This window comes from Penicillium paradoxum (assembly GCF_028828445.1).
Source record: "Penicillium paradoxum strain IBT 22861 chromosome Unknown utg000003l_segment0_segment0, whole genome shotgun sequence".
Classification (NCBI taxonomy): domain Eukaryota; kingdom Fungi; phylum Ascomycota; class Eurotiomycetes; order Eurotiales; family Aspergillaceae; genus Penicillium; species Penicillium paradoxum.
In genome coordinates, this window is record NW_026643181.1 from 2,935,781 (window position 1) to 2,946,812 (window position 11,032).

General features: G+C 50.2%; 3 protein-coding genes across 3 annotated transcripts; 1 reads left to right on the plus strand and 2 right to left on the minus strand.

The window, feature by feature from the left end:
- Positions 1–338: 338 nt before the first annotated feature.
- On the minus strand, positions 339–9,121 carry N7457_002996 (type I polyketide synthase; the record flags this gene model as incomplete). Its single annotated transcript, XM_057174042.1, has 16 exons — positions 339–1,021; positions 1,103–1,274; positions 1,328–1,651; positions 1,717–1,985; positions 2,051–3,547; positions 3,600–3,685; positions 3,741–5,071; positions 5,122–6,534; positions 6,592–6,746; positions 6,823–7,522; positions 7,608–7,849; positions 7,908–8,015; positions 8,080–8,320; positions 8,375–8,537; positions 8,600–8,705; positions 8,761–9,121. The coding sequence occupies 16 exons, from the start codon at positions 9,119–9,121 to the stop codon at positions 339–341; spliced, it is 7,851 nt and encodes a 2,616-aa protein (XP_057034193.1).
- A 102-nt stretch (positions 9,122–9,223) lies between these two features.
- Positions 9,224–9,768, minus strand: N7457_002997 (uncharacterized protein; the record flags this gene model as incomplete). The annotated part of the gene is made up of 3 exons (XM_057174043.1): positions 9,224–9,242; positions 9,314–9,374; positions 9,453–9,768. The coding sequence occupies 3 exons, from the start codon at positions 9,766–9,768 to the stop codon at positions 9,224–9,226; spliced, it is 396 nt and encodes a 131-aa protein (XP_057034194.1).
- Positions 9,769–9,955: 187 nt separating this feature from the next.
- On the plus strand, positions 9,956–10,849 carry N7457_002998 (uncharacterized protein; the record flags this gene model as incomplete). The annotated part of the gene is made up of 1 exon (XM_057174044.1): positions 9,956–10,849. The coding sequence occupies one exon, from the start codon at positions 9,956–9,958 to the stop codon at positions 10,847–10,849; it is 894 nt and encodes a 297-aa protein (XP_057034195.1).
- Between the last annotated feature and the right edge of the window lie 183 nt (positions 10,850–11,032).

An 11,032-nucleotide genomic window follows, 5' to 3' on the forward strand; every position in this document is an offset into this window, starting at 1 on the left:
TTACTATTGCAAAAGGCGCAGCTGCACTTCCTTGCTTTTTTCGTCACGCGATGTGCTTGCGGATGGATTCTAGATACTGGGTGGATGCTCTGGTATGCGATTGGATATCAGGTTTGCACGCCCTCAAGATGACCAAAGGGAAGGGTAGCTTTCAGTATACGACTGACTTTATCGATGTGGCCTAGGTAGATTATGCCCAGGGCCTCTTCTGGGTTACATACGCAACGAATCAACCATCTCGGTCATCAATTCACGTCCTCTTCCTTAGGTATCTACAGAGAGGAAATCCACCGTCAGAATATCTCGATTGCCCAAAGGTTATGCCGATACCCTCCCTTCTACATATACCCCTCAACGCCCTGAATCGATGCTGACAGCAGAGTGGACTTTGCTGCAATCGTGCCGGCAAGCGAAGCCAGTGGCTTGTTGCTCAAGATGTCAAACACCGACACATCACTCTTAACCTCCTTGAACACCCAAGCCCGGATCTCAACAGCAACAAGACTGTCAACACCATACGAATTTGCCGGTCGGCTGGGATCCAAATCCTCCAACTCCATCATCATCGCCTTAGCCAATTTGCGTACGAGCGCCACACACACAGCATCAGCCGCCTCAGCAAGTGTCGCAGCACCTCGCAGCGCAGCCTCGAGATCGGCAGCAGAGTCACCGCCGCTGCCCCCGGACTGTGCTTGCAATTCTTGGGTGTCGAAGACGCGAAGTGGACCGAACCGAGCCTCGCTGAACCAGAATGGATCATCGTGTCCGTTTTTCTCCAAGTGGCCTCCCGTGGCTAGTCCGACGACAGCCTGAGCCGGCATCTGTCCTGAAATGGCGGCTTGGATTACCGCTAGGACCTCTTGCTCGTGGATTCCTATCATTGCGCCTGTCTTGAGATAGGATAGGATCTCACCACGCTCCGCTGTGATACCGACGCCGAGCACAACGCCAAGGTTGATGCTTGTTGCAGGTAATCCCTGAGATCGGCGGAAGTGGGCCATTGCATCTTGGTATGTGTTTCCTGTACGTCGAAGTCAGTCCTTTGACTCTCTTTGCAAATGAATGTATCCGGCTATGCCATCATATCAAAGGAAAAACATACCAGCGTTGTAATTACCCTGGCCCCGGGAGCCTACAATGCCTCCCGTGGAGGAGAGACAGACGAAGAAGTCCATGTTCTTCGGGCAAAGTTCATGCAAGTTCTTGGTGGTGAGGACCTTTGGCGAAATGGCAGCGTTGAAGTCTTCGACGGTCATATTCTCAAAGAGCACGTCCTGTATCATCAAGTCAGATAACATTTCAGACTATATTGGATGCATGAACGCACCTGAAGCTGCATCGCGCAGTTAATGACTCCCTTTATAGGAGGGAAATGATTGGTTTTGACATCCGCAATGATATCTCGCAGCTGATTCGCATCGCTAATGTCACAAGCATATGCAAGTGTGTTGACACCGCGCGCGTGAAGCTCCTCAACAAGCTTCTTAGCTTCTGGCTTTGTCGCTCCTGATCGACTTGTGAAGACAATATGTTTGGCGCCTTGATCCGCCATCCAGGAAGCGATGGATCGACCAAGGCCTCCCAAACCACCAGGGATTAAGTATGTGGCAGTCTGCGAGAATGAGTAGGCTTTTATCTTCGATGGCACAATCTAGGATAGCAGTTAGCATCGTGTTTTCGGTTAAAGAGGGGAGAACTGGGGTTATATGCACTCACCGGCACGAGATTATCAGGGCCAGCAGTGAGAACCATCTTTCCAATATGTTTTCCAGATTGCATGATTCGGAACGCTTCCTCAATACGACTGTAGTCCATGATTTGCAGTGGTTGCACCGGACGGATGATTCCCTGATCCAAAGCCTTCATCACATCGCTCATGATGCGGCTGAAGAGGGGGACGTTGTCACGGTAGACTGATAGCATGTTCACACCGGCAAATGTGATGTTGTGCATGAATTGACTCATGTCTATACCGGTGTTTCCAACTGTTTTGAAAGGAATTAGCCACGTCATCTAAGGACGACGAAACAAGTGAAGGTCGCGAACTTACCGATATCTCTCTTTCCCAGCTCAATAAAGCGACCGAAGGGCGCGACGCAAAGCCATGTCTGACGTAGCGCCTCCCCTGCCAAAGAATTCAGAACAACGTCGACCCCCTTCTGGTTTGTCATGCGCTTGATGCCCGCAGCAAAGCTATAGTCTCTGCTGTTGAAAATGTGATCTTCCAGGATGCCGTAGGTATCCATGAGGAATTTCTTCTTAGTATCAGAAGACACAGTGACAAATATCTCTGCGCCAATATGCTGCGCCAGAATGATTGCAGCCTGCCCGAGACCACCCGCCGCGGCGTGTATCAGGACTGTCTCGTTTCTGCTCAATCGAGCGACGTAGAACAGCGAATAGTACACGGTGGAATAGACACAGGGGATGGATGCAGCCTCTTCGAAAGAAAGTGTATCCGGCACGAGCTCAAACATCTCTTCGGGATTGCGCAGGAAGGTCCTGAAGCAGCCCAGTCGGAAGGTAATGACGCGGTCACCGGGTTGATACTTGGTTACAGCGTCACCGACTCGAGTGACTACGCCGCTGCACTCGACACCAAGATCGGTGTCTGCAATCTGACCCATCGAGATCATAACATCGTGGAAGTTCATACCCACAGCCTTGACTTCCACCTCAACCTCCCCGCTGCCAAGAGGTTTCGCGTATTCCTCGTCATCGACAAACTGGAACGTGTCTAGCATTCCTGGGGTCTTGATGGCTAGAGCAAGGGCTCGGTCAGCCTGGTGGAATGGGAGTATCTCTGGGGGATGGTCAGTTTTGCTGGCCTCAAACATGGCATTCAACGTCTTGTTTGGAGTCAGTCGAAGGGAGTGGATGCGCCCTTCGCGAACTGCATATTCCCAATCTGGGCACCCCGCGGATTCCTCTAGTGATGTGGAGTGAAGCACATGCTCGATGAAAGCCACAGTCTCATCATCCTCGATTGGGGCAAGAGGGTCCAGGTCAAGTGTCGTGAGGAGGAAACTTGGAACTTCGGCTCGGATTGTTCGACCAAGACCAGCAATGAGATTTGCAGCAGGCTCAGGACTGTCGATTGCGCCTCCTCGTGTGATCCAGAGAGTCTTCTTGGATCCGAGCAACACGTGTTTCATTTGTTCGAAGCCCGTTGCGTCTACTGTCTGTAGGAACGGGGTATCTGCCTCGAGGAGTCCAATCGTAGTTGTATTGGCAAGGTCGACGGCGGCAGCCTCAGAGAGTGTTAGGATGCTGACGCTCGACAGCTGTGATGCCAGCGCATTGGCCAGCTTCGAAGCAACATTGTTCACGGAAGCGTTGCTGTTCGGCGGAACGACTATTACAACGTCATCGTGAATTCTTGAAACTGGTGGGGGATTTGCCGTGGACATCATAAGCGAGATCGAGTAATCATCGGTGCTGTGATCGCGGAAGCATAAATCCAGACCACTGAAGTCCTGCTCACGCAGCTGCGCATCCCACTGCGCTTCAGTAAGTCTGGGACCCCATTTGCGACCGTCGTTTTCACCTAGAGCCAGTCAGCATAGCCCATGATAATTGCAGGGTTGAACGTAACATACCGTTCCACCATCCGGAGAGGGTACCAAAAATCATGGGCACTCTGGCCAGCGTTGTGGTAAGCTCGCCGAGCAGTAAGACACCGCCACTATGTTACCCAGTCAGTAATGGTAAGAGTCCGAACACATGGAAATATCACTTACGGTCGCAACATTTCCCTGCAATGAGCCAATGTGGCACTGATAGACTTTGTTGCGTGCAAGACGTTGTTAGCAATGACTAGGTCATAGGTGCCGGTTGACACGCCCTGCTGTGCAGGATCCTTCTCGATATCCACGATCTTATACTCCAGGAACGGTGCCCATTCGTCGAAGTCAGCAGCCGCCGCTCCAAAGAAGCCACCACTGATGTCAGTAAATGTGTATCGTTCTAACCTTGAAGCAGCCTCTTCTCGCTGGCCGAGTGCTGACAGCACCACGCTAGTGGTACCTCCTGTGCCTGCACCCACCTCGAAGATCCTCAATGGTTTTTTATGCGATTTGAGCTGCACATATTTGGCGATAATGGGGTTCCATTTGTTTGTCCCTAGCGCATTGCGATAGTATTGCGTTAGCAGGTTGTCCTGCATTAGCACTTGGAGAGGTTCCAGCTCTCCGCGCAAGATCTCGCTGAAATGAGCCCCCTGGTGACAGAGAAGTCGGCCATCGATGGATGCTCCGGAGACTCGCTCCAGAACGGCGTCATCAAACTCTTCGGTCGTCTTCAGCCAGTCAATGCCGTCTGTTTCCGGTCTTTGACAGTCCAGCATGCCCTGTTCGCCGAGTTTAAACCGGTGCTCCATGTATTCGTAGAAGAAACGGTGATGAGGAGAGAAAGTCTCTGTACTCGATCCGGAAAATTCGCGGATTGTTCGTTTGCAAAGGATAAATGAAGCAAGTTCTAGATCGCGAATCATGTTTGTATCAACGTCGGGGATGATTGTTCCGTATGGGGCTAAAAGTCTTTGAGCCTCGTCAATAGGAAGATGCTCAATGTCGATGTTCCATTCAGGATTAGAACCCAGCTTTCGCAGGGACAAATTCGCAGAGCTGGAATCGGAAGAAAGATCTTGGGCCATGTTCTCTAGGGAAATAATCCTGCAGCCCTCAATGATCACCAGTGGCTTCTCCCAGGTTTCGTCTGAAGCAACAATGGTTCCAACAGACTCGTTGAAGCCATAATGCTTGGATTTCGAGTACCCATAGTATCTGGTGCCGGGCTTTGAGCTGATCTTGTTGGAAATGTAGAGTCCTTCGATAAATCTCGGGATCTTGGCCTTCTCTAGCTGAACACCAGCGGGTGTACAAGCCGGAATCACCATCTGGATGAAGTTATCCAACGTCGCAGGGTGAATTACATGCTGATATTCAAAGCCCTCCGGCATGAACTTTCTGGTATCGGGAACCTCGAGTTCACAGTGGGCCTCATAGTCGCCCGAGCTTATGTGGACCAGCCCTGTGAAGGTAGGTCCCCATTGAAGTCCAAGCTCAGCTAACTATTGAATTGATCAGTTAAGAGCTCGATAATGCGCCTTGGATTACTTACCGAAGCGTAAACCTGACGCGGGTCGTCAGGTTTGAAACCTGCATTGCATAGCCTCTTGTATTCCTCACGATGCCTCACCGACAGAGAGGTATCTTCATCGTAGAAGGTCTGATTATGCTCCATCACGTATTTGATGGCAATGAGGCCTGTGCAATGCTGCGTCCAAACCCCTTGGCGACTTCTGCACGAAATGGTAAACTCGTTCCAGGAGGCATCTGGCAATCGAGTTCCCATCCTTCGTGGTCTAAACTGAATTCTCGTCTCGGTCGGGGCATCAGGCGCAAGCACCATTGCTTTCCCAACAGAAACATCCCGGATCTGGAATCCATCGATTTCCTTGGTCTCATCAGCTACTTGACGGGCCGCCTCGATTGCCATGACCATCATTCCAGACAGAGGATATAGGATGGTGCCTTGAACTTTGTGGTGCTCAATCCAGGGAGCTTCTGAGACTCGTAAATAGTTCATCCAACAAGGCTCAACATCACTTGAGTGTTCGGTGCGTACTCCAACCAGATCAAAGCGAGGCAGCCTGCGGTGTCGGAATGCCGCAGACAGCGCCGACTCGTACCAGTATCGTGTAGAGTGATTCCACGAAAATGGTGGCAGATCAGTAAGAAGACGCGGCTTCTCACCGGAAGCTGAGGTCTCTTCATTCAATTTGGCAATGTCAACATGATAGTTGCGCTGAGCTAGCTTTCCTACCGCATCGACACAACTCCGCAGAGCATCCGTATTTCGTTGCAATATAGATGTATAAACGACATCTCGCTTTAGCTTGTCCCGGTTTGCGTCCAATATCTGTTTCAATGGGCCCTGAAGTGCCGCATGAGGTCCAATCTCGATGAGTATGTTAACATATTGAGCTTTTCCGGCCGTGCGGCGCTTGCTGAGATTGAATTCAATCACATTTTGCATAGCTTGGCTGAACTTTACGCAGTTGACCATATTTGATGTCCAGTATTCAGCACTGGCAAGAGCGGTGTCGTCAACAATGTTACCCGTGACTGAAGAGAACATCGTAGTGGGCCGTCGGCTGGATGAATCTCCTGGGGAGATATCTGCCAGCGCTTGCAAGTAATCGCTTTCCAGTGCCTTCATATGCGGAGAGTGATAGGCCGTCTTGACGGCCAGTCTTCTGTTAAAGATCTTCTCACTATCCAAAAGCGCTTGGATGTCAGAGATCGCGGTCACATCCCCAGACAAGGTTACGCTGGAGGGACTGTTGACACAGGCAACTACAACTTCACCGCTGCTCTGGGGAACCTGCAAAATGAAGGGCAGGGCTTCTCTCTCTCCCAACCCAACGGCAAGCATGGCACCCTCTTTCTGTAGAGTGCTTGAGAGACGACCTCTATGGTAAGCAATTGTCCACGCCTGACGACGTGAGATGGCGCCTTTAGCATATGCGGCCTGCCAGAAATTTGATTAGTATCAAATCATTGGTCGTCTCCGTGTGTATCGTCTTACTGCAATCTCTCCGCTAGAATGGCCAACAACAACCGATGGAGTAATGCTCCACTCTCCCAGAAGATCAACAAGCGCGATCTGCAGGGCAGTGCACGCCGGTTGACTGACTGCAGATTCATTGATTCTAGACTCTTCCTTTGATGCGCTGAGTTCGGCTGAGGTATCGATGAATAGTCGTCAGTGATTTCAGAATCTCGTTAGGTTAATCTATATGCTTTGAAACAAACTTACCAAGGAGGTCCCACTCGCTTCCAAGTTCTTTCATGAACCCGCTCGCATCATCTAAACTGCTTCTAAAAGTTTCATACGATAGTAACTCGCGCCCCATTGCATACCATTGGGCACCTTGGCCGGTGAAGACGAAGCAAAGCGTCGGAGATTGAGATGACCTCACTGGTTTCGGATGGGAGCCGCCCGTTAGTGACGATGAAAGTTCTTCGATCGTTGAGGCTACTGTGTAAGTCTTCCAGGGAAACTGGCTGCGTCCTGTCGAAAGAGTATGGCATAGATTAGCGAACAGACTGGGATCCGTCTCATCCTGGCTGGCCAAATATTGCATCAGCTGTGTCGCAGTTCGATCAATGCCAGCCTGCTCATGAGATGTCCACATAATGAGCTTAGGACGCAGGAGTAAAGTTGGATCGGCTAATTTCAAATCCTCAAGCTCTGATTCTGGGGTTGAAGGCTCCTTTCTGTTGCCTGGAGAGGTAGTACCGGCGCTAGCGCTGAGATCATCAGAGGTCGTGCTGCCTTCGCTCTCCATTATACTGGGGAACTCGCTTGTGTTGTGTGATCCTTCCAGTGAGCGTTGCTTCATATAATGGTAGGCGTCATCCAGCACGCAGTGCGCATTGGTGCCACCGTATCCGAAGGAATTGACACTCGCACGGCGTAGGCCTTCTGTTGGCCACAGCTGCAGCCTTGTCGGAACCTAAAGATGGCATAACTATGTTAGTAATTGGAATTGACAGTTAAATTGGCGTGTTTCTTGAGCCAGGAAATGAGTTTGTACTAACATCCAAGCCCCATTTAGCCAGCGGGATACGAGGATTGGCCTTTTCAAACCAGAGGTTTGGTGGAATAAGGCCTCGTTCCAAGGCAAATACAGCCTTGATCAATCCAGCCAGACCACTGGCCCCCTCCATGTGTCCGATATTGGTTTTGATAGACCCAACAAGGAGGGGGCTGTCCTTCGGACGGCTGGCGCCAATAGTGGCCCCGATCGCTGCACACTCAAGCGGATCCCCAGATGGTGTACCTGGTGAGGATTATTAGTGGAAAACTTACGTATGACAGAGAGCATTATGTTTCCATACCTGTTCCATGTGCCTCAAAGTATCCTGTTTGATCAAAGGGCAAGCCAGCTGCCGCATAGGTGGATCGAATGAGGTCTTCTTGTGCCTGAGCTGAGGGTAGTGTAATACCTGGATGCGAATTTAGCCTCGTTGTCGAAACCGAGAACGGCAAAATGATAATTAGTACACATACCTGGTGTTTTACCATCTTGGTTCACACCCGTCGCTCTAATGACAGCCCGGATAGTGTTTCCATCCTTAATTGCATCTGCAAGTGGCTTGATCACAACCACGGCGGCCCCCTCGCCTCTTGAATATCCATTAGCCTTGTGATCAAAAGATTGAGACTTGCTGTCTGGGCTTAGAAAGTGAAGAGATGTCATTGCCGTTTGCATTTCAGGCATAAGAATCAGATTAGTACCTCCCACCATGGCCTGTATCAGTCAGCGCTGTGCTAAATCAAGGAATTGACATTTTTTTCTACTCACACATTTACTCTCCCCTGTTCGAATACTCTGACAAGCAAGATGTAGTGCCACCAGAGATGAGGAGCACGCAGTGTCTAAACTCAGACTGGGGCCTTTAAGGTCAAAGAACCACGATATTCTGTTGGAAATCATGGCCGAACCGTTACCAGTGCCTTCATACATCCTGCAAGTGAGTTCTAGTCAGCAAATGGCATCTGTGATGGTTACGCATAATGGGGATCTCACGGAATATCTTCCGCATCATGACCGCGTAGTGTGGCGTAGTCTCGTGTAAAGGAAGCCATGTAACAAGCGATGGAAGACCCCAGAACATCTTCCATTCGCATACCCCCTAAATAAATGTCAGTATTTCCATGGGCAGTATCCTCTATATGAGCGACTGTTACCATTCTCAAGAGCCTCATATGCTACCTCAAGGGCAAGCCTTTGCTGGGGATCCATCGCGTGTGCCTCTTTGGCTGTGATAGAGAAAAATGGAGCATCGAATAGAGCGACATCGTCCTTGAGGAAGTGCCCTCCTCTGACATTCATGGTGCCTTGACGCTCCGCATGAGGATGATAGAACGCATCAATGTTGAATCTATCCTTGGGGACTTCAGTCAAAGCACTCCGACCACTAGACACCATGTCCCACAGTCGATCTGGGTTCGTGGCTTCGCCCGGGAACCTGCCTCCAATGCCAACAATAGCGATTGGCATGGAAGCATCTTGAAAATCCCCCATAGTAGACTCCCTGTGGGTCGCCATTGTCTCAAACGATATGGATATAATGTTTGGATGTTGGACTGGAGTTAGAGAAACAGAAAGCATATATATGCTCGGGGCTCGTCTTCCTTTGGGGATAACAGCCTATAAGTACTGGTGCGGCCTATATATTTCTCAAAATCCTTTGGGGTCAGCTTACGCAGCCGCCTTCTGCATTTCTCGGCGATATCTTACAATATCTCGTGGTGTTTAAGTCCCTGTGTAGGTACCTCGATCTCTTCGTTGACTGGATATGCTATTGACCAGATACAACAACTCTCCTATTGTGTATTGATACTTCATACCCGCTTCAATGTGTTAGCAGACGTCATACCTAGGTAATCTCCTAAATCATCGTCTCTGAGGTTGACACCGTGAATGTATCCCGATGTTCCCCCGAGATTGCCATGGTGGAGCAGATACGGCTGATGGCCCTGTGCACGCAATGTGACAACGACTGCCGCTCTTGCATGAGGCTTCCACATGCATTTCACTGTGACATAGACCTCCGCAATTCCGGGGACCCTGTTTGAGGAAGTGATTGGGTACCGATGATCGGGTAACACGCGACGAGGCTCTCCGTCTGCGTAATCTGGGGTTCTCGGTCCGCCATTCTCCGCGAAGAAGACCGAGTCGCGTAGTTGGATCATCTTACTTGGGCAAACGAGGTACCTGACTCTCGCTGAGAAGATTTAATTGTGCATTCTCAATATACTCAGTTTTTGATGCAGGTCTAACAAGTGTCCCCATAATCGTCGCGTCATCAACAAAACGTTCATCAATATCACGCAGCCTTGCATCTTATCCTGTCTTTCGAGACTCTATTGATATTTTACGATGCGCTTCCTCTGCCTTCACGGACATGGCACGAATTCTCAGATACTTGAGACTCAACTGGAGCCATTGAGAGCCCATCTGCCTACAGATTGGGAATTCGACTTTCTGGACGGCGAGATGGCAGCAGAGCCGGCCACCGGTGAGATGATTGTCCAAAACACCCCAACTCGATGCCACATTACTGACGAGTATATTCTGAGCATAGGCATTGACCAAATCTTTCCTGGGCCCTACCTCTGCTACCACGGAGAGCCGGTCCCCAGCGATGTATGGAATGCCTACAATCTCATCATGGATGTAGTTCGAGAGGAGGGGCCATTCGACGGCGTAATCGCATTTTCACAAGGTGCCGCAGTGGCAGCGACAATAATTGCCCATGAGGCAGAGGTCAATCCGGAGGCCGATGTCTTCAAAGTCGCCGTGTTCCTCTCCGCCACAATGCCTTTTGACATGGAGGCCGGTCTATTGACACTGATGTATAATGGCCATGTGGATACTATAGAGGCAAAGTATCAGAGCCAGTCTAATGCAGCACATTGCGAGATTGATAACAACGTCAATTGGCTTGAGGACTGTCGAACAGCTGGCGTCATTCAGGAATTCCAGGCTAGAAGAGCGCATCTCCACGGTTCAGGCCGACAGAGCATAGATGTCTTGCTCCGCTATCATCCGTCCATCCACGATGTAAAGATTGGTATCCCAACAGTTCATGTGATTGGTATGAAGGACGATTATGCGGATCACGGGCGGAATCTGGCGGGTATATGTGACCCCAAGGTCTCGCGGGTCGTGACGCATGAAGGAGGTCATCAGTTACCCAGAGACGCTCGTACTCTCGCTAAGACTGCAGAGGCAATCCAGTGGGCAGTAGATCGGACGTTATTCTTGAACTAGAACACCAGATATCCATTCATTCCCACCGATTTTACATATCTACCTGAGCCATCTCGCGTCTCTATAGATAGAGCCATCGGCTTTAGAAAGTTTGAGCCTGGACATGCATATATTCCACATCGGGGTATTTAATGTAGGGTACGCTTTCATCCTGAATATCCACCCTTCCTACAAAGTTTGGTC